Below are 23,957 nucleotides of genomic sequence, written 5' to 3'. Positions count from 1 at the left end.
TGTCCGTGGGCTGTAATAATTGCATTTCCTAAGTTGTCATGTTTCTTCAAGGCAGTCTTCATTTCCCTCGTCCTGCTTTTTCTTTGGATTTTACTCTTCCTCTCCCTAGACTTCTTCTTTGAAGTACAAGCAGTGGATGCTTATTATGTATTGGTGTATTGGACATGTCTGCACGTAACAGAGGGCCGGGAGAAATGAAGAAAATAAATCTTTGTCCTTTTTCTTCTTCCTAAAGTTCTCAGGTGATAAATTAGCTACCTCAGAGAATTATTTGATACCAGGGTTATTGGCTGAAATAGATATAGGGAGGGTATCCACCAGAGAATTCTTTATCATTAGAGCAGGTGTTCTTAAACCTAAATCTGTGAGCAGGCTTAGCAACCCTGAGCCGTATGAAGTAGCGTGGAAGTTGTGTTTGCATATGCATGTTTGATGTGTGTATGCAGGTTTGATGTTTGTATGCAGATTTGATGTGTGTATGCAGATTTGGAGTATGTATGCAAATTTGCTGTGTGTACGCAGATTTGGTATGTGTATGCATATATGTGCAATTGTTGAAGGAAAGGAATTTTTTTTTTTTGCTGTACGCGGGCCTCTCACTGTTGTGGCCTCTCCCGTTGCGGAGCACAGGCTCTGGACGCGCAGGCTCAGCGGCCGTGACTCACGGGCCCAGCCGCTCCGCGGCATGTGGGACCTTCCCGGACCGGGGCAGGAACCCATGTTCCCTGATCGGCAGGCGGACTCTCAACCACTGCACCACCAGGGAAGCCCGAAGGAAAGGAATTTATTCGTTAACTTTTGTTAGTCTCTAAAGAATCTGAGGTCCAGATAGGTAGGAAACCACTGAATTAGAAGATTTGGTTTATATTGTCTGTATTTTGTTTTGCTTTAGAATTTCTGATAGGAAAATTATGAGAAAATGTGGGAGAAAAATGACAGTATATAGCAATGCCAAACCTTTTCAGATCTGGAATCAATTCAGGGGCTTTCCTTGAATTCTGACAACTCTTTTTGAACTTCTTTAGCTGCTGCTTTTGCGTACTCAAAGTCAGGGTTTGGGGTGCTTACTTAACTCACAGTTATTATCTTTGGCTGTTGAAATATCCAGGCAGGCTCATGTCATTTGTTTTCAGAACAGCATCAGAGCCCTTCTGGGCAAATTCCCTGGTAAGTCACTGAGCTGGCACAAAGAAGATGGTATTTTATGGTACAATGACCCATCTTTGCACAGCTAATTTATTTCTAACTGAACTTACAGACCAAACAAAAACTAACCTTCTCCAAGTACCAAAGCTGTTTAAAGACTGAATTTTATTTTTCTTTACATTTCTGGAAACTTTGGTTTGTTCTTTGTCTGATTTGAACCAAATCTGTTGTCTTCCTCTTAATTAACTCTCTGCCCTGATTAAATGATCTGCGTGCTTGACTCAAATCCCAATTTTGCTTTAGCAGCACCTACATGTGTTCCCAGATACCCAACTCATGGCTCAGTCTATGCTCTCTGCTGTTCAGCTTTGTATCATAGTAACTTAAGTAACTGCTATTGTTGTTGTTAATAAAGCCTCCTGTATAGTTCTAGGAAATAATCAGTTATTTCCACATAATTTACTTATTTGTTGATTCATTCATTCACAGAACATTTATAGGCACCTGCTGTGTGCCAGGGATGCTTCCAGCTGTAGAGGAAAGAGAAAGATGGATGTTATACATATAGTCACTGCCTTGTGCTAGGTCAAGGCATATGGCAATACAGGCAAGCCAAAGATTTAAGACTTTTGAAACCTACAATCTTTCAGCAAATTGGTTTACCCTTTATTTAGAGCAATGGTTCTCAACAGGGGCGGTTTTACCCTTCACCCCGGGAAACTTGGAGACATGAAGACATTTTTGGTTGTCACAAATAGGAGATTCTACCTGGTTGGTAGATGCTGGAAATACTGGTGACCATAGACACTGACCAGGACTGTCCCCATATCAGAGAATTATCTGGATCAAAATGCCAATAGTGCTGAGATTAAGAAGCCCCAATTTAGAAGAAGCAGTACTCCAGAGAGAGGCACACTGCTGTACATGGGGAGGGAGGAGACCCTGAAGACAGTGCCCTTTTTCTTTGAGGTCTTGATCAAGTCAACTCAGCTGAATTGACCCGCACCAGAACCAAAGATCCTTCTGAGGGATGGATCCTTTCCTTCATCTCAGGTACATTTCCAGGGTTCCATTAGTATTCCTCAAAGATTGGCATCTTGGTGACTTTAACTTTTTTAAGTTGCCTACCCCTTAAATGTGCCTCTGCTTGTTCTTAAAGGGCCTTCAGTTTAGGGAGGAGGAAGGACAGGTATACCAAAAACTATGATACTGGGTGATAAATACCGAGAGGGCTCAATGAAATCAGTGCCTTGGGAGCAGTGAGCAATTAAAGCTCTGCCTGGTGGTCTGGGAAGCCTTTACAGATGAGGTGGTAAGTGAATGGGAGTTTGAAGGACGTAGTTGGCAAATGGCTGAAAGAAGACACTTTCCTCTTTTAAGCCATACCCTGCATGATTGCATTTATAACCAGTGATGTTTTGGGTGGCCCTTTCAAGAAAATCTGCTTCTGTGTTTGACATGGAGCAAGTTTCCTTTACAAATTGTACAGACTCAACTTGGCAGACTTTCTTCTCATCACCTTCTTTCTATTAAAAATTTCAATAGTAGATGATTTCAGCTGCGTAATTGTAGGTACTAGAGTGTAGCAGTAGTTCAGAGTTGTATGCTTTCAGTGAATGAATTACAGGCTTGGCTTTTGTTGTTTTTAAAATGTGTATATATTTCTTTGTTTGAACCTTCTACTGCTTCTGATAAAGTTTTCTGCACGCTGTGGATTTAGCTAGCTTGAAAATATATGGAAAGTATGCTTCACAAACTGTGTAGACATTTATAAATGAATGCTTTTCAGATAGTCTGTGTTCCAACACATGGCTATGTCCTGCAGGAAAATTCAAGAGAACATCATTACCCACAAATTCCTGTTAAACTAGTGTGACATTAAATGTATTCGTGAAGCTATTAATTGAAAAGTTGGAGAGGTACAAAAGAATGGAGTAGATGTTAAATTTCTTTTTTTTTTAATTATATGAGTTTCAGGTGTAGCCTTATAGTTCAACATCTGTATAATTAAATTTCTGATTAAAGAGAACAGTGAGGTTTATAATAATGTAACTACCAGAAAGTTACAGGATTTTTCTTAACTTTCATGAAATTGTATGTTGATTTAACGTACCTACACATCATGGAAATTTTCTCTTTCGGTTCAGAATCAGTTATGACATCACAGAAGGGGTAACTTTATACACTTGAAACTAACTTTGGAAGAATTTGTACTTTTCCTGGTGACTTTATGAAGACCTTTTATTAGTGTTTTCACGTTAGAAATAAAATAGTTCAATTGAAAAAAATCTCAGTTTTACTTTCGTTTTAGTTTGGACAATAATTCTGCGTAGTTAGCAACATGCATATTAGTTTCCTTTTTTCATCAACACGTTTTTTCTTTTTTATTCAGTCGGATGCCAATGCAAGTTACTTAAGAGCAGCTCGAGCCGGACACTTAGAAAAGGCCCTTGACTACATAAAAAATGGAGTCGACATCAACATTTGCAATCAGGTTAGTTGTGGTGATTGTTGTTGTTATTTAAGTTTTTATTTTATTTATTTTTTTTTATTTTTTATTTTTTAACATCTTTATTGGAGTATAATTGCTTTACAATGGTTATTTAAGTTTTTAGATAAAATTTTAAAAATCCAGACTTCAAACTCCTTAAATCTTTCGTTAGACATTACCAAGACTTTCTCTTTTTTGTCAGTGTTTTCTGTTAAATGTCTCCAGCTTGAATTATCAAGTTATTCTCTGCTTTGTTAGAGAAGCATTCAGAAATGTAGATATGTATCCTTTAATAACTAATTCCTAAAATTTAGTACGTAATGACATCAGAACAACCTATCTAATTGCCACGAGTACTTTTATTCCTAATTCAAGTTCCTACACTAAACACATACAAGTGGTTGTTGGTGGGAACTCTTCAGAGTTCTCGGTTGACTGTTTACTCTTCTGTTCTCAACCTGCTGAGTAAAGCTTTCCCTTCACTTAATCAGAATGGGTTGAATGCTCTCCATCTTGCTTCCAAAGAAGGCCATGTAGAAGTTGTTTCTGAGCTGCTACAGAGAGAAGCCAACGTGGATGCAGCTACAAAGGTCAGTATGACACATTTTGTGCTTTTTATATCAATTGCCCAATTCAGTGAGAATTCAGCCCTCGATAAGAATTGGGGCACGCTTCTCATGAGATACCTGTCAACCTTGTTCTCTTTGGGGAACTTATAGAGGGATTTGATATTTTGTAAAATGTTGAAAGTAGACAGAAAGATGGGTGAGCTCATGTATCTTGCCTTTTGTTTTACAGAAAGGAAACACAGCGTTGCATATAGCATCTTTGGCAGGGCAAGCAGAGGTGGTAAAGGTCTTGGTTACAAATGGAGCCAATGTCAATGCCCAATCCCAGGTAAGCCTACAGCTCTACTGCCAAGAAATGTTGTTATAATGGTTCACAAACAATGTTCTGGGTCAGGTGCTTGCTTGGTTTATGTATCTTCTAAGAATATAATACTTAAGAGCTATATCCCATGAATAACCATATTATTCTGGATTATTCAGTTTCATATATATCCTCATTTGCAGTACTCTTTGTGTGAGATGTAGAGGTTTTTAAAAGGCATCCATCTGTAAAACTGGTATGTATGGCTAGTAGTCATAGACACAAATGATTAGAGGACCTCTGTAATGTAGAGACTTATTCTGTTTTATGATGTTAGCTCAGATCCAGTCTCAGTATTTACTCACAGACAAAGGAAATGAGGAGGCCTATAAAAGAGGAAATGCCCTTAGAAGTTCAGAATATGTCGGCGCTTTATCTAGTTAAAAAAGGGAAGACACTAGTTAATTCCTGTTTACTAACTCAGGCATCATCGTTGTTCCCTGAAACAGATTAAAAAGAAAAAAACAAGCAGAGGAAACTTTAAAATCCCCAAAGTTTAAAATTTCCAGATTGTTAGTAATGAATATACACTGATAATTCATTCAGAAGATCCTCCTACAAGCTCTCAGAATCTTCCATGAAGTTCTAAGGAAAATACCAATAGATTATCATTTGGCAGACTTTGAGTCTAAAAAAATTAAGTTCACCTTATTGTTCTAAAAATATAGGTCCTTATTATCCAAATTATTCATTACTATTCATGTCCCCACAGATGTGAGCTTGTGTAGAAGAGCAAACACCATCATAACGTACAAATATCCGCTTAGGACCTGACCATTTTTAAAAAAATTTTTTGAAGTATAGTTGATTTACAGTGTTTTAATTTCTGCTGTGCAGCAAAGTGATTCAGTTATATATATATATATATATATACATACATACATACACACATTCTTTTTCACATTCTTTTCCATTATGGTTTATCAAGGGTATTGATCACACTAAGTGAAGTAAGTCAGAAAGAGAGAGACAAACACCATATGATGTCACTTACGTATGTCACATACGACACAAATGAACCTATCTACGAAACAGACTCTATGTCTGTGAGTCTGTTTCATAGATAGGTTCATTTGTGTCGTATTTTAGATTCCGCATATAAGTGACATCATATGGTGTTTGTCTCTCTCTTTCCGACTTACTTCACTTAGTGTGATCATCTCTAAGGACCTGACCGTTGTTAAAACTGGTCCCTACTCAAACATTCCTTCCAGCTGAAGGCTGACATCTATCCTGGTTCGTCAGTATCTACCCCAGGGTATTAGATTTTGAACCAATTGACTGTAGAACAAAGCTGCAAGTTTTGCAAAAGATGTAGGATTTCATGAAGTCAGGGAGAGTGATGCTGGAGGACTGCTGTGGTGTCGTGACTTTCTGGCAGTAGTTGCCCAGACTGTGTGAAGAATTTGGATGATTTCCTGACAGTGTTTCAGACTCGAATGATTTGAAAAATCAAAAGATTAAATGAAGAAAAAAACTTAGGTGAGGCCTTTGGTTCCCAAGTAGTTTTTGCAAAAGGACTATCTTTTTGCTTATGCTCTGAAAATAAAAAGTGAAGGATGTCAAGCTGTCATACAATTTTGTTGGAAGAACGTCATACATTTTCTCCCCCAAAATCATAGTTGGTTTAGTCTTCATTCACTCTAAGAACCTGTACATGAATGCAGTTGTAACCTACCTTTTGTTAAATCATATAAAGTCATTTTTACAATGTCTGTTTTTCTCTTTCAAGATGAAGTCTCAATCTAACTTTTTAAATTATTTACTGCGGCCTTTTGATCCCCACTTTAAATGCACTTGATTTCTTCAGTCTTTTCCAGTACTGATTATCTTTGGATAACAGGAGCCTCTTATATTTTATGGGTCCACAGAATCGTAGTGATTCTCTCCCTTGTTACTCCCACTGTAGCGATGAAAGCTCTGATGCCATTGAATAACAGTGTCGTGGAAAAGAAACGGCACTGTACTTGCAACCACATGATTTCTTGTATAATTCGTCTGACCTCTAAGTTCCCTATGGTTGGACATTTGTTACATGGTCTATGCCACCTGTGCTGATTCCCTTTGATAGCTCGCTTACAGTAATAAAGCTTTTCCAGAAAGGAGTGATATAAAGTTGAATATTGACAAGTATGGTACTTGAAGAGAAATACAGACCAGCTGACCACAAGGGGAGCATTGTGGTTTTCAACCAATTATTTTTAAATGCCCCTGTAATTTTTTACTTAGAAAATAGCTAGCGTTAAGCTCTGAGATAGTGGGAAAACTCTTTAGTCCATTTTCATTTTCCTATCTTCCCCCCAAGGGAGGGAAAAATTAACCTTCCCTTCTTTTAAACATTATGCACATTCATGACTAATGTTCAGAGGAGGCGTGGTTTTAAACCTTCTCTGAAATGTCTGGGAGAAGCTGTAGTCGAAATAAAATCCTAACCATATTTGATTTCAATGTATACACATCCTCTCCTGATGATGAAGTGTGGAAGGAGAACGTGGGCTGTGAAATTCTCTGTTCCTTGCAGCTGTGCTTGGAATACCCAGCCACCCACTTGACAGAAAACCTGCCCCCCTTTCCTCTGGACACCTGCCCCCAGAAGCTTTCTGAACTGCATCGTTCTGTGGACAGAATAAGTAATGAGATCACCAGGCAGCAGAATGGAGTTTCAAAGATAATTCCTGGTAGCAACTTTTCAAAAGGAACTTTAAAGAACAGCAAGCAATAATGCCATGAAATGCAGTGAAATTCCATTTGGTGGCAGAACATAAAACATCCCAGGAATATTATTATTCAACAAAGTGTATCCCGGGCTTCCCTAGTGGCGCAGTGGTTGAGAGTCCGCCTGCCGATGCAGGGGACGCGGGTTCGTGCCCCGGTCCGGGAAGATCCCACATGTCGCGGAGCGGCTGGGCCCGTGAGCCATGGCCGCTGAGCCTGCGCATCCGGAGCCTGTGCTCCACAATGGGAGAGGCCACAACAGTGAGAGGCCCGCGTACCGCAAAAAAAAAAAAAAAAAAGGAAAAAAAGAAAGTGTATTCCTATCTAAGTGAAATTTTATCCTATAGACAATATTTAATAGCCAACAAGAAACAGCATAAAGAGAGCCCCTCACCTTCCTTAAATATAAAAATTCTCCTTGAAAATAAAAATGGCATGGGACAGTATCAAGTTCTGATGAACTGAGGCTCTATACACTAGGAATCTGGGTATTCTCGTAATAATTTTTGTCATTGCCTTGATCTTAGGTCTTAATAAGTTAGTTAACTCTTTCTTATATTACTTAACATTCCAGGAATCATTTAGGCCTACCCTAAGAAAGAAATTGGGTTAGATAACTAAATTGTGATTTTAAAGAACTCTACTATGATTCCTAACTTCTTAACTCTACTAAGTTCTTAATACTTTATACGAAGTACAACAATGATTAACAGTGCTTGCTCTTGAAAAATCTCAAACTGCCATGTCAAATGACATCCCTTACGCTTTTCTCCTTCTCTGTCTTTATTCCATAATATAAGGTACCAACTGTGTTTATAAAGAAGCAAAGTCTGTTTCGTATAATATTTTTAACTATCAAAGTATTCTAAATTGACAGGTTTTCACAGTGGTTTTAACAAAGACAAGACCCTTTAATTAAACCAATGCTTCCTTGGTCTTTCTGGGTTGTTTTTTTTTTTTTTTTTTTTTTTTTTTTTTGCGGTACACGAGCCTCTCACTGTTATGGCCTTTCCCGTTGCTGAGAACAGGGTCCGGACGCGCAGGCTCAGCGGCCATGGCTCACGGGCCCAGCCGCTCCACGGCATGTGGGATCCTCCCGGACCGGGGCACGAACCCGTGTCCCCCGCATCGGCAGGCGGACTCTCAACCACTGCGCCACCAGGGAAACCCCTTTCTGGGTTTTTTAATGTTTCCTATGGGTGGGGGGGGGTCAGGTCCTGGTGAAGTCAGACAATGGGTGTGGTCCAGATAGAGCCTTTCTGACCTTTAAACTAATAGCACACCTCTGATGTAAACAGTCTTCACAAAAATTAGTACCTTATGTAAATCGGTACAAATATATCACCATGCCCTTGACATTTTAATTAATAACAGCACTTTATGATATACAAAGGCTTGGTTGGAGGAAACTAGGATGGATAAAATTGCATGGATGAAATTTAAGCCCTTATTTATATTGTGTCATTTCATTTTTATTTTATTTTGTTTTATTTTAGTGGGTATTAGGTAGCATGCCTCAGTACGGTCTATCAAACTGTAAGTCTGCAACTTTGCACACTTATGATAACAGCACAATACAATAACAGCATAATCAGAGCAGAAGGTACTGAAGATATTGGATAAAATCAGACATCAAAAAGCATACTCAGTCTTGAGCCTTTTGAGAATTCAGTGTATTGTTGCTACAGAAAAGCAAATGTAAATTGGGCCACCCATATGTTCCTTTTTGGTCAGCTCTTTGTTTTGGAAATTTCCTAAGTTAGGGAATTAATAAAAAACCAGTGATGTACTTTTTTCTCTTAGGAGAAAAATAACATTCTTTCTGAAATATTACCATCTTCCCAATCCAGGTACTATTTCATGAAAAATCATTACAGCTCTAGGTCATCCACACTGGATTACTTGTGCCTTAACCCTCTTTGCACTAGAGAGTAATGGTAATATTTTTATTCACTCTTTCAAAAAGATGCTTATAATTATCTTCCTAGAACCATATCTAGTGTGTATGTGTTCTCACACCTTGTTGATCCTTTCCCAATACACAAAATTTGTATTAATTCGTGTTAGTTTCTATTGCTTTCATCCAAATAACTTCAGCAATTTGGAATTATATGAGGAACCCATAGAATAGAAGGCTAAAGAAGCTTTCAGAAAGCTTTGGAAACTAGGCAGTTGGAGTGAGAGAACCTAATCAGAAGCTAAAGGGTAAGGTTGCCCTTTGATACAGTCCCTACAGGCCATTCGAGGGTGGGGAGGGGAGATTTGGTAGAAAAGAGAATTGAGAAGGACATAGAATAGACGTGGAAGAGCAAGCAGAGTCGTGCCGCACGTGCGTCCACCCTGTGGTTGAAGAAGGGCAGGCCAGTTTACTTCAAAGTCCAACCAAGACAAGTCCTACCTACACGTCCGTGAAGGTGTAGTTCCTCTAAAGAAAACAGAAACAATACTGCCAAAGGAAGGGACCAAAATACACAAACACACACACTCAAATACCCAGTGTAAAATTGAAATTTCCGTTATGGAGGCCTCGCCAAAACCATTTTGTCAATATGGTCAGCAGAAGTAGAATGAGACCGTTCAAAGCCATATACTGGATGATTCCATTTACATGAAATTTTTACTACAGACCAATCCATCGAGATGGAAGGCAGATGTGTGGTTGCCAGAGGACATGAGGAGGGGCAAATGAGGAATGAATACTAATGGTCCAGGGTTCCTTTATGAGGTGATGGAATGTTCTGGAGTTAGATGGTGGGGATGGTTGCCCAACTTTGTGAACAGACTTAAAAAAACACTAAATTTTACACTTTGAAAGAGTGAGTTTTTTGGTGTGTGAATTATATATCCATAAAAATATATAAAAATGAAACAATATGAAAGAATGACCATCCAGAAAATGACCAGCTTTCGAGTAATAGCGGTACAATGGCAAGCACTCAAAAAACAAGAAGAAAATCTATTGTGGGAACTATTCACTACGGAGCCCCATCTTGCTGTGACCCGTGTCTACGTATCATTTCTGAGAAATTCCAGTTGTACACATTTCATTCTCTGCCATTGTGGAAAGGGCACACGGAGTGATCTAAAAGTTGTATTTCTTAAGAACCACTCTTTGGAAGCTCTAGGTCTGTAAGAACAGCATCTCCTAAACCTCAGTGCCTAGTTTGGGGTTTCCTTCAGGGGTCATGAAATGTTTGCTTGGTTCTGGCAGGTTTCCTCCAGAACAGGGCAGGTACACTGGGCTGTGAACCAGCATTTCTTAGGTAACTTGAACTACAGCAGACCTCTGCCCTGAAGTTGAGGATCCACTGACATATATTATCTACTTGATATTTATGTCCGAGAGAATGACATCCATTTTGGAATTTTTCCTTAAGAACTTTACTCCTAAAATCTGAATCTTCCATCTGGAAATTTTGGGTGATGTGGAAAGATATATACCCAGTTCATAGAGTGATAAAAATCCACGCTGGTTTTCGCCTTTCTTTTCTTTTTAATATTTTTAATATTTTTCCTTTTTTTTGGTTAAGAGGTATTTAAATCAGCCAAGGATTAAACAATCTTTCATTTTGGTCAGATAAGAAAATGAGAAAATAGCAGTACGATAAAGGGTATCCTAAACGGCTTTCAGGTTCCTTCATAGCTCTGGGAAGAGTGACAGAGATGAAACCCACGCAGACACACACACACACACACACACACACACACACACACACACATTGGGTTGCAGTTTTTCCAGGTTTCATGTTTAAAATTGATAAAATCTTTCATAACAGAACAAAGCAGCAGTGAGCTTAGTGATGTGACTAGGTAAATAATTTAAAAGGAAGAAGCTTGACTACTGTGTCATATTCCACTGCCTCTGATTTGGTGTCTCTAATCTTGAGCTTGGCAACCCCATAACCTAGTTTATTACATTTATGTGTAAAATAGAATAAGTAGAATAGAGGAACTCTCTGATGAATAAAGTATATATGCTATGGTAGATTTGTTACGTGTAATACTTTTATCAAGAATATTTTTAACTTATTTCCTAATTCTGAGGTATAAGCCAAAAAAGTGAGGTTACCAGAGGCTGAATTATGTTATTCATCATATAGTAATTAATACTTATAGTAATTAACCTAAACCTTTTGAATCACAAAGTTTTGAGTAATGTTTGGTAACATTTAATTTAGAATGTATTTACATTTATTCTTGGAGATTGCATAATATAAACAACAAAATTTCCAGATCATTCAGTTAAATAGGACTGAATTCTGAAAAGCTTATTCAAAGAGAATTTATTATAGTTTGAAAAATACCTGTTTTGGTGTATATATCTTACAGTAAGTTTTTTTAAATATTAAGTATTTCATAGATGTGAAATACATTGTTTTAGAGAACAAACATACATGCAACGTATTTTTACTAAGAAGCTTAAGATGGATGTATTCATTTGCTTCCAAGTTCCTTGGCAGTTGGGCACATTTCAGACAAAGATGCACAATAGAATATATAATATATGAATGTGTGTGTATGTATTCTGAGCACGTCTTTGCAAAAAATGCAAGGAAGGATACTTATAAAGAGTAGACTACTAATAGAATTCGACTTTAAAGTTGAAGGTATACCCTTTTCAAATTGCTGTTCTTTCCTTTGTTCTAAGTCACCCCGTCTGTGGTAAGTTTGAAGCTGTAGGAAATTAATATAAATTCTTTCCAAAGTAGGAGCTATTTCAGGTGTTTAATTTTATGTAAAAGTATTACATATTTTATTTAAGGTACATAATTATTGCTTGGGATAAAAAAAGATTCATTGGGACAATGACCAAATGTATTTTTCTGCATATTCTCATGGCGTCTAGTAAAATCCTTTACTCATGGTAAACACTCAGTAAGTAGTTGATGGTTAAATGAAGGTGCATATTTATCTAAAGTGGATATATTGGTATGAATTATACTTAGACAAGTAGCAATGAACCACACTCAAACTATGAATTAGGAAGTATAATTGTGAATTATACATTCTGCTTAAATCATGGTGCTTAGGTTTTCTAATAAATATGAATATATTAAAGTATTATTAAAATTATTACATGTGAGATTTCCTGGAATATATAATATCATCAGTACAGTGGAAAGATAGATTTGCTTTAAAAAGCCACAAACATTTAAATTCTTATTTTGCAGAATGGTTTCACACCATTATATATGGCGGCCCAGGAGAACCACCTGGAAGTTGTCAAGTTTCTCCTTGACAATGGTGCAAGCCAGAGCCTGGCCACGGAGGTAAGACACTTTGGTTCTTTCCATGGGTAAGTTCACATGTTTATAGGGCGTTTTGTAAACCTGAAGCTGTAAATTGAGAATTTGTCCCACTGGTATTTCATTGTAGTTGTATATTAACGTGTGGGCTCGCAAGTTTTTATGAAATATATTAGAAAACTCTATTCCTAGTCTTTCAAGAATCTTCCATTGCATAGATACCCTCTCTGCTCTTAAATGCCTGGCTCTACCCTATAACTGAGCTGTTTATTTACTATTTACATATTTGCTTGAGAATACTTATCTGCTTCTTACAATTTTCCCTCAAAGGCAGCCACTGTTTTGAAATACTTTTGTGATAAAACATAAGTTTTAAATCTGTTTTTTTCCAAATTTAAGCTAGCATAATTATAATGATTGGATTTCTATATTTCTAAAGTAAACTAATTAAACTCACACTTCTAAACAAAACTAGTACACATTTTTAAATACTAGATAAAAGTGGTATTTAAAAAAAAAGTTTGCAGTCAGGAATAGAGGAGTTATTTAAAAATAAAAAGTTATTTAAGTCACTGGTACTGTTTTAGGTAATACAGTTTATTTTTTAAACTAATCTGGATGGAAGATTGTAATCCCTTGTAAAGTGTATCACTAGAAATCTATTGCTAATAATAAAGGACCAACGTTTGGGTATTCTTTATTTTTAACAAAACAATGAATTAGAACAGATGTAGGGTTATCCCTGTCATAATACCACTCCTCTGACTTTCATTCTGAAGTATTTCCTGAATGGCACAAGAAAGATGACAATACAGGGATTGCATATAACCTCACCGTTTTTTGAGATTATGCCTTCAGGGGAAACCACTAAGTAAATGAAGAGGCAGTTCACACAAAAAGAAATACAAATGACTATAAATGTTTAAAATACCTCACCCTCCCTCATAGTCAAAGAAGTATTAATTTATTAATCAGATAAAGAATGAGATCCAGTCTTTTGCCCATGGGATGAGGAAGAAATTCAAGGGGTAGAAAAAATTGGAACTTAACTACCTTATTGGTGAAGTTGACAATTGGTTGCAACACTTTTGCAGAAGCAATAACTATCAAAATTAGTATTTATACACCTTTTTACATAGCAATTCCACTTCAAAGAATTTCTGTCACATATATTAGAAGATAACGCAAAAAAAATAGTTGTTATATAAGAAGCTCAACAACATGAGTACTAATGACAATTTTTTAAAAACTAGGAAGGACAAATAGGGAAGCCATTGGATAAATACGGCTCTACTTAGACAGTAAAATGCTCTTCTGCACTATTAGCAAGGAGACAAGACTCTATGTGCTGATACAGGAAAATGTCCGTAGTGTATTGTTACCAATGGTTTATTCTGAAAATTAGGAGGGAGCCTTACTTTTCACTTCATACCCTTCAGTTCTCTTAGTGATTTTTATCTTGAGAATGTATTTTTAAACAATAATATCCTTAGAGCTCGGTAAGAAATAACAAAGGAACCAACATTTGTAGACGTCGAGCAGGGCCCATCCTCACACTGGGAGGAAGTAGCCTGAGTGAGTCCCTCAAGGACGAAGAAGCGCAGGTCTCATCATGCTTTGCAGGGAGAATGGGCAGCAGAGGTTGTTGTAGAAGAGGAAACCCATTCGCATTTTTGGATGGAAATACGAAATAATATAAATGTCCTGATGACAGCAATTCCTTAGTACTGTTTTCGTCTGTGAAGGACAGGTAGTATTCTTTTTCAGGCTGCGATGGACAGAGCATCAAGGATCTCTCCTTTAGAAGCGAATATAAACCCAATTAACTGCTAATAGATTGGAGTTAACTTGTCAGCTAATTATCAGTAACTCACTGAGTTCTCCAATTTTTTTTAAGCTTTCAAGGCCCCAAAAGAGGCACTACAACCAAGTAAAAAGAAATATTATTTGAGATCCTTGAACAACTAATTCAATCTTTTAGCAAGAAGATAGGTAGGTAGGTAGATAGATAGATATGTAGATAGGTAGATAGGTAGATATGTAGACAGATAGGTAGGTAGATAGATATATAGATGATATATATATAGATAGATATGTAGATGATAGATATATAGATAGAAATGTAGATAGAGATATGTAGATAGATAGATAATGCAGATAGATAGATTTTTTTTTTTACTCCTTTATATTAATTTCAAGAGGTTTTGGGGGGGCGGTTTTGGTAGCTTTAAAAAATAAATCAATGAATGAATGTTCTAAGAACAAATCACATCCATGTCTTCATGAGGGTGCTAGTACATCACTATGTAAACAACATCTATCTGATTATCTAGAGCTATTTGAAGCTTTAACTGAATTTTTATCTCTTCTTTTGGATTATTAGTACTAGAGACTAAAAAGAACAGCAAGAAATAAGATGTTTCATTCACACAGTGTTCTAACTACGATTTGCAATAATATTGGTATCATTTATACAGAAGTCTCTATTTACAGAATGAACAGTAGTGGGCAATGAAAGGATTCCTTAGATGGAAAAATTTTAATAGGATTTTTAATTTATTATATGATGTGATATTGCCAAGGTCCATCAATACATTTTTTTCTTCCATATGTACCTTGTATATATGTATCGAGTCTTTGGCATGGTTGTGGTTTTCGAAACCTTTCCTGTATTACTGTGTACTACATTTATATCTTTTCCATGTATATCTTCCTTCTTTTCCATGGATATCTTCCTTCTTTCGCTAATCAAAATTTTGAAGCATGAGGTAAATTTATTTGTTCACTTATATGGCACAAGTAATTATTGAGCACCTATTATGTGCCAGACAGTCCACAAGGCAGTGAAGTTTCTCAAGGAGCTCCTATCACGTTTCCTTTCGGCTTGTATTTTTCTCTTAAGAATAACTGTACAGAGCAAACCAAACCGTTTAAACTTGGTTTGGAAACAAAATCTAGAGCTGCTAATTTTAGCTGTTAACACCTTAGGGCTGGTACTTTGTATCTTTAATTGGTTTGTGCAGGAAGCACATTCTTGTCAGTGCTAATGTCTCAGCTGCAGTTGATTTTCTGGTGCAAGGTAGTTTCCTTTATGTATAGGCCCTGTGGATTGAAAAATTCCTATCAGTGGAAATGTAGCCATTTCATTTTGCTGCAGAACAGAAGTGAGTTGTCATTTTTACCCCTTAGGTTTTGCTCAGGTTTTAAAAGTGAGATGCAACGTTAACTCTTAATACACAATTTTCCTTTCACCATTCCATTTTTTTAAATGTATTTTTCTCTTTTTTTTTCAAAAGTAACATATTAAATAAATGAGAAAGTACAATAAAAAGCAAAAAGAAGAAAAAGCCATGGTTAATTTTCCCTAGAGATAACATTCTGTTTATTCATCCAGATTTTTTTGTCCATGTTCACAACGCACACATTTATCTTAATGAAAATGAGATCATATATTTACATGGTTATGTAGATTCCTTTTCCCATAACATTAAATTACACTCTAAACTTTATGTCCCTCAGTGTAACCTGTGATATCATTTTGATGACGTCCAGGTTGTATGCAGCCTTTCTCCATTATCTTACATATGGTTGCAGGGAATGTCCTTCCGGCTGCGTTAATGCTCATCCTCTTCCTTATTTGGGTCTTCTTGGAAAAGTTGAAAGCGGCAAGTGGAACTTCAGCCAGATCTTGAGGCTTGGAGCATAGACAGAATTTGTGTATGTAGAACAAGGAGGACATTTCAGGGTGCAGCAAATAGCCTGAGATTAGAAGCCAGGGTGGAGATGGTCCACACGTCCACAGTTAGTAAGGAGAATGGAGATGATTTGTACAAGAAGAGCCTGGGCAATACTGTCACTTAGGCGCTTGGGGCCAATATTTTACACATCCTTGAATATAAGTGTGCTGATTTGCATTCAGCCAAATAAGTGGTAGGAGTGGTAGGTGTTTTCCAGCAAGGAATACAATGGTGAAAGTGGTCTTTTAGGAAAACCAACAAGACATGAGTATGCAAGTAACTCTGATTTTTCTTTCTCCCTTATAAGCACTCCTCCATCAGAGCAGCCCTCGATTTGTGCCACAGGGACTACAAATCTAAAATACCGTGACCCGAATAAAATAATAAGTAACTTACTTGCCAACTGTCTAGTAAAAATAATTTTGAAATGTTCTTTTGAGTGTGTGATAATGAAAGCACTGCAGAATTAAAATTTGGGAGCCAGTGCTGGGATGTTCTGCTCTGTACTATGTGTTCTACAGTCAGCAGACCATCCACAAATTAATTAACCACAGTGAAATCTGTAGCTGTCTTCTCTTTGTCAAGTCCCGGGGCCATACAGTGGGAAGACTCAATGTATAGATGTGTGTGTATGTCTGAATTGCCTTTAGTCACATTTTGTATGATCCTTTCCTTCATTGGTCACAGAAACCATGAGTCTTTCATGTATATCTTTCTTAAAACAGCAGTGAGTGTAGCTCATTAATTCACATATACTAATTGAGCACCAGATATACGCTAGGCCACAAGGTACAGCGATGAAGCAGATAGGATATGCTAGGTACTGGATAAAACAGTTTTAAATTATCAGTGGAAATGTTTACAGCTTACTTAAATGAACTCCTTTGAAAAATTTGCCTGGATTTAACCCGAGAGGTAATTGTTTTCGCTGAGATTATTTTATGGATACTGAAATTCTGCCGTCTTTTTCTTGTTTAGGTACGACTTTCGAAATTTACCCACTTTTTCCACAGAAAGAAACCCATAAACTTATTACAAATTTTTAAATTATTTCCTGCTTTGGTATATGTGTAGTTTTAAATTTCTTTCCACATATATGTCTACTTGAGTATGTCAGCTTTAATAACCCCGAACAAAAATTGACATTTGGTCACTCGGTCACCTTCTTATTTGTTAATGGAGAAGAAAATTTCCATAGAGACCAGTCTTGACCCATCCATCTGTTCGCAGGATGGCTTCACACCGTTGGCAGTAGCTTTGCAACAAGGTCACGATCAAGTAGTGTCACTCCTGCTAGAAAACGACACGAAAGGAAAAGTGCGTCTTCCAGCTCTTCACATCGCTGCCAGGAAAGATGACACGAAAGCTGCCGCCCTGCTGCTGCAGAACGACAACAATGCAGATGTAGAGTCGAAGGTGAGCACCTGGGAAACGAGCCCCTCGTGCAGCATCCTGTGTTAGGCACCCAAATGTGAAGAATGCCTGGGCTCCCTTTGGAGCTTATGCCAAACACTTAACTGCACTGAAAGGAATAAAATCAAGCGCCCAAGTCATCCAGCCGAAGGCACATCCCCCGCCCTTGGCATCTAAAGCTGGGAGGGAACTGTGGGTGCTGCCCTATGTGTGCTAACGTGGAGGCCACCTCAAAAGAAATCAATCGATATGTACCCAACAGTGTCCTTCCTTTGAACATATATTTTTAATGTAGTTAACACGTCAGCTCAAACATCAAGGTGAAAAATTACAAAATGCTAGCCACGGTGTGCACAAAATCAACCTTTGGTTGCTATCTCAGACAGTAGGCAATGCACTGAGTATTGATCAGCTGTGGAAACCATGCCAGCAGCCAGGGTCCCAGCCAACAACTCCCATTGTCTGGACACTTGCAAGTCTCGGTGGAGGAAATGTGGCATTTGGAATAGGCCGTCACGTAGCCCTTCATTCAGTCTAGCTTTCTTTCTGTGCCTATCGTGCTTCCATCAGAGCTTTCACCCTCGTCACTTAGCTGTCATGAGCTTTCTGCCATCCATTATCACCGACAGCAAACTAACCGTTCATTTTTTCCTCCTCCTTGCTTCCAAATGTGTTAACCTAGATGGTGGTGAATAGAACAACAGAGGTATATATATATATATATACGTGTACATATGATCTATATCTGCATCATCATTTTCCCATTTCTTAGAGCTGCTACCTCATTTCTTTCCCTTCTTCTTTGCATTGCCTTCTGTAGGCTAGATACCTGCTTTATACCCCCGCCCTCAAAGTAGCATGTGCCAGGGAAGATAGTAGTCTGATTACCAGGGCTTTCTGCAGCTGAACCTGGTGTTTGAAAGGAAGTATGAGGAAGCCTTGAAACTTAAGGGTATTTCAATAGCGTTCTGTGACACGAAGCGTTTTGACACTTGAGAAACTTATCAGCTGTACCTAAAGCTGCAGACAACCCTGTCATTCTACTCATCTAGGATTGGTTCTCTAGAGTTCTGCATGACACTTACCCTCAGTGGTGTCAGCAAGATGAAAGTTACCTCAGAAGGGCACACATATGACCCACCCTTGACAAGAGTCAGTCAGATCGCTAGCATGGCTGAGAAGCTTGCTAACAATTTAGAAATGCATCTAGTTCCTATAAGGTTTAAATCTTTGGGGACTAAGTGAATCGCTGCATGTTTTAGCACTTTTTTTAGGGAAGTAAAATGACCTTGGTATGAATGATCCAGAAAAATGTGTTATCGAGTAGGCATTTGCTACTAAAGAGACCAGCTTGTCGATTTCTTCATGAAATGCATTCACCACGATTCAAGACCAATGTGTAATAGTACCTCTTCCCCCCAAATTGCTTTCATCATTAAGATTGGCTTTTACTGTTCGTTCATTTGACTCTACATTGAATATATAAAACAAGTTAAATTTTGACAGAGTTTCAATGGACGATCCTATGAATGATAAAACAGTGGTACTAATCGAACTTTCTTTGAGCTGTCAAGATATTTCTTGTCATCCCTATTTTAACTTTTGGAAACATTGGCTTCTGTGTAGTTCTGTTCCTGGATTACTAAAATGGCTCAGTCTCCACCCTTGGTTCCTCCCTGGCTATTCCTCTGCCTGTGAGTTTGGCATCTCTTTGAAATCCTATGAGCAATTGGCACTAATGGAAAGAAACCTAGTACAGAATGGAATGTGGACCTCAGCGTATTTTGCTTCCCCGTTTTTATCTGGGCAGGGTTATGGTATCAACATGTCAGGCAAGGGGCCGGCAGGAATCAGCTGAACGTCTGCTCTGTTTTCTTTCCAGAGTGGCTTCACTCCGCTCCACATAGCTGCTCACTATGGAAATATCAACGTAGCCACATTGCTGTTAAACCGAGCGGCAGCCGTGGACTTCACCGCGCGGGTAAGAGTGCTGCGGTCTGATGTGCGCTTCAAGCATTTGAAACGATTCTTAACCCTCCTTCCCCAACATGAGGAGGAGGTCAAGACAGTTGACCTCCAAGGGTCCTCCCAGTCAGTGGAAGGTGTGATGTCTACTTATCCTAGCGCGTTTTCTTGCTTGCATACAGGTGTGCCTATTTCCTAGGAGGAAAAGAAAACTAAGATCGGGGTCGGGAGTAGGGGTGGGTGATAAATATCTAAGTGAATATATAGAAAATGTGATTTAAATAATGATGACTGGACACTACACACTGTCCCCCAAGTTGAAATTTCTGAGACTGTAGAAATGGGTCGGATGGCACTAACAGTGCTCTAGAAATCAGGGTCTCGATCTTCCAGGTGGGAATGAGTTTGGAATGTCTGGATAAGGCCCAGACTTTAGAACCCAAATAATAGAGGCCACCTTTCGCCCTTATCTTCTGTCCCCTATAAACTTTCAGAATGAGTAACATGATTCTGTAACCTGAGTAAGCTCATAATCACAGGGAAAGGAATTACTGTGTCGTGTGTACTCCTGGACAGCCGCTCAGACATCCCGAGTAATATGGCCCTGAATGTAAAAGCTGGTCTGGCTCTAGGCCTGATCGTCAGCAACAGCATCATCAGAAGTAGCAACAAGGTGGGAAGCAGAACAGAGAAGTGGCTGGATGTGGGGACTCAGGATTCAGACTCCCTGGGTTCCAGTTTTGGATTTAACTTTTCTTTCTGTGTCCATCAGTTTCCTCACTGGTAAGATGAAGTTAATATGGATTATGAAATTAAATAATAAATGGTGATAAAAAAAAATAATAACAGCACTCCTGCACTGGGTCACTGAGAAATAGGAGTGAGCGTACCCAGAGCACCTAGCGCGGCGCCTGACACACCAGCACCAGCAGCGCTGTGATTTTGCACGTAGCGTTTGAAGCATTATTTTTGCTAAAAACCTCACTTGTTAGGGGAGAAGTGGCAATAGACCCGATGGAGAGAACAATCGTAATGCTAGTACCAGCAGTAGTTGTAGCAGTAGTAAAAGTAATACCATCTTTGAAGCAGATGCCAAGCTGAGCGTTTTTACCTCATTTATTCTTATATCAAGAAAAGTGTTACTTATCCTTGTGTTACAGAAGGGGAAACCAAGGCCTAGAGATAAGAAATAGCTGGTCCAGATCACAGAGCTAGCAAATGAGAAATGGCAGAATTTCAGCCCCAAAGCTCTTCACCCCTCCAGTCTTCCGCCTCCCTCCGCTGATGTTAAGGGTTCATTTTTCTTTTCCTTCTTATAATTCATTAGTTCTATAAAAATTAATACGAACTCAGAATGGGCTAATATAAAAGCTATTTCCAGGGACAGAGCGATGTCTGGCCGCGGCCCTCTGCCATCAGGACCCGGCGTGCTGCCCAGACCGGCGCTCAGGGGGCCCGGGCCGGCTAGAGGCCTGGGGGGCCCCGGGGCCCTGCGACGCACTACCAGAGGCCTGGCGGGTCATCAGGCAGCCGGATGCCCATGGCTGGCTTGCAGGTGGGAACCCCTGCAGGCTCCCCATTTGGCACAGCTGCTCCACTTCGACCTGGCATGCCACCCACCGTGATGGACCCATTCCGAAAACGCCTGCTCGTGCCCCAGGCCCGGCCCCCGATGCCCGCCCAGCGCCAGGGGTTAAAGAGGAGGAAGGTGGCAGATAAAGTTCTACCTCAGCGAATTCGGGAGCTTGTCCCAGAGCCTCAGGCGTACATGGATCTCTTGGCTTTTGAGCGGAAGCTGGACCAGCCCGTTGCTCGAAAGCGGATGGAGATCCAGGAGGCCATCAGAGAGCCTCTGACGCAAAAACAAAAGCTGCGGATCGATATTTCTAGTACGTTCAGTCCCAGCAAGGCAGAGGGTGATAGTGCAGGAACCGCAGGGACCCCCGGGGGGAAACCCCGCAGGGGACCAGGTGGCTTCCTGGGAACTCCGAGTAGAGGGAAAACTGCTGGGTGATCCTAGGAAACAGAAGAGGAAGTTTTCTTCAGTCTTTAAGAGCCTCGTCATTGAGCTGGACAAAGGAACTGTACGGGCCTGAACCACCTGCTGGAGTGGCACTGGATGCCCACCACCCAGGAGACAGATGCCCTCCAGGTGAAACGGCCCGAGACCTCAACGTCAGGTGCACCCGCCTGCTCATGCTGGATCATCAGCCTCCCCAGTACAAGTCGGACCCCCAGCTGGCGAGGCTGCTGGGGGTGCACACACACACGAGGGCTGCCACCATGCACGCCCTGTGGCTCTACGTCAAACACAGCCAGCTGCAGGACGGCCACGAGCGGGAGTACGTCAACTGCAACCGGTACTTCTGCCGGATCTTCAGCTGTGGCCGACTCCGTTTCTCTGAGATTCCCATGAAGCTGGCCGGGTTGTTGCAGCATCCAGACCCCATTGTCATCAACCATGTCATTAGCGTGGACCCTAACGACCAGAAGAAGACAGGCTGTCATGATATTGATGTGGAGGTGGATGACCCACTCAAGGCCCAGATGAGCAATTTTCCGGCCTCTACCACCAATCAGCAGATCGCCGCCCTTGATATCAAACTCCATGAGACCACTGAGTCCATCAACCAGCTGAAGACCCAGAGGGATCTCATGCTCAATTTTAGCACTGACCCCCAGGACTTCATCCAGGCGTGGCTCCGTTCCCAAGATCATCACTGATGTGATCGGGAATCCTGAGGAGGAGAGACGAGCTGCTTTCTACCACCAGCCCTGGGCCCAGGAAGCAGTGGGGAGGTGCGTCTTTGCCAAGGTGCAGCAGCAAAGGCAGGAACTGGAACAGGTGCCGGGAATCTGCCTGACCGCAGGCTCGGGGATCCCTTCCTTTCTTCCCAGCCCTGGAGCACCCCCCTCCTCAGCCTGGAAGGGGACCACCCTCTGGGGCACAGACATGTAGGACAAGGAGGGGGTGAGGGGTGTCTCCTGTCACCTTCTGCTCCCCAGCTTTAGTTTCATAAGTGTAGTGAGAGGATTCCGTGTTGCTTAGTCCCCAAAGCCTTACTGCTTACACGTTGGCTTTAATTGGATTCACAGCAGAGGCCTCCTTTGCCCCCTGCAGGCAGGCCCAAGTAGGACCTGGAGGCTGTGCTTCGACATCGCAAAGGCCCCTGGCTTTGCTTGTTTACAGACCCCCTTGGAGCGAGAGTCAGCGCTGGCTCTGGGCAGCTGGGCGAGGAAAAGGGGCACAGCTCACACTCTTCCTGTAGCCTTTCCAAACCAAAGTTCTTTGCTATTCCTACCAGCCCAGCCTTGCTGTTTTTTTTTTCCTTTCCTTTGGGTATTTGCACTATTCGTGGAGCAGGTTTTTCTATGCAGGAGCCACGTTTTTTGTACAGGAGTAAGCTGGGGTTTTTCAGGGAGCCCTACTTGGTATCTCCTTCCTTATTTTCTTTTCTCAGTCTATGCAAGTGGCTCTGGCCGCCATCATCTCCTGAGAGGCCAGAGGGCTGCCAACCCCAGCTTTTGGGCCCAGGGGTAACGCCTCCTAGAGGGAGGGCACGCTAGTTCTCTGGCGGGGCCTGAGGCATGGGTGAGTGTGCTGGGGGAGGGCAGGGGGAGGGCAGGGAAGCGGTGGGGAGGACTGTTGTTCCCCTTTGGAGCTTGGGAAGGAGAGTGGGCCTAGGGCTTGGCAAGTGCCGCTTCTGGCAGGTTTGGAGATTTCCAAATAAATCTTTGTTTATTGGTGGCAAAAAAAAAAAAACAAACCTATTTCCTATCCTATTGTCATCAGCCTGCTAAAATCCTTTATCAGTTGAAATGAGGCAGCTCATGTCACTCTAGAGCCATGTTCTTATTGCACGAACAGCATCCTTGGGTTTCAGCAACATGGCAGACCCGAGGCCTAGTGTGACATTTTGAAGGACAAAGTTAAGTACTTCTTTAAGTCATGTATATACAGGGCACGCCGATGTGAAAACTGAAGCTCGTGTCTGTAAGATGCATCCTTCTGGTTTTATATCTCTAACTCGCAGAAAACCTCATTAAGTCACATCTTCTAATTAGGACATTTGGAAAATTCATGTCAGGGTAGTGTTTGAAGTTTTGTCTTTGTGCCATTGTTCAGAAATTTCCTGATGCTGCTGAAAATAAGGAGATTGGGGTCATGTTTAAGCAATTTAAGAGGACAAATTGCAGTATTTTCAGGCTCCTTCAAACAATTCCAAAGCATCAATTTACATTAAAACAATGACTATGGTAATTACAAATGATGCTAATTTATTGATTAAAGATGAGTGGACACTATGGAAGCTA

At 40.2% G+C, this 23,957-nt stretch overlaps 1 protein-coding gene and 1 pseudogene across 4 annotated transcripts in view; both read left to right on the top strand.

The window, feature by feature from the left end:
• The window catches only part of ANK3 (ankyrin 3), a 677,213-nt gene that overhangs the window by 452,209 nt on the left and 201,047 nt on the right, over nt 1-23,957 (top strand). For all 4 annotated transcript variants that reach the window (XM_029244863.1, XM_029244862.1, XM_029244864.1 and 1 more), the window contains 6 exons: nt 3,539-3,640; nt 4,129-4,227; nt 4,436-4,534; nt 12,454-12,552; nt 17,496-17,681; nt 19,561-19,659. In XM_029244863.1, coding sequence (XP_029100696.1) covers nt 3,539-3,640; nt 4,129-4,227; nt 4,436-4,534; nt 12,454-12,552; nt 17,496-17,681; nt 19,561-19,659 — 684 coding nt within the window. The remainder of the gene's footprint in view (nt 1-3,538; nt 3,641-4,128; nt 4,228-4,435; nt 4,535-12,453; nt 12,553-17,495; nt 17,682-19,560; nt 19,660-23,957) is intronic.
• LOC114908686 lies at nt 21,035-22,672 on the top strand (annotated as a pseudogene).

The sequence above is a fragment of the Monodon monoceros genome, unplaced genomic scaffold (genome assembly GCF_005190385.1).
Source record: "Monodon monoceros isolate NGI ecotype Baffin Bay Population unplaced genomic scaffold, NGI_Narwhal_1 Super_Scaffold_4, whole genome shotgun sequence".
Classification (NCBI taxonomy): Eukaryota; Metazoa; Chordata; class Mammalia; order Artiodactyla; family Monodontidae; genus Monodon; species Monodon monoceros.
Note: the sequence above shows the minus strand (reverse complement) of the source record. Positions and strands in the feature narration are given on the sequence as shown.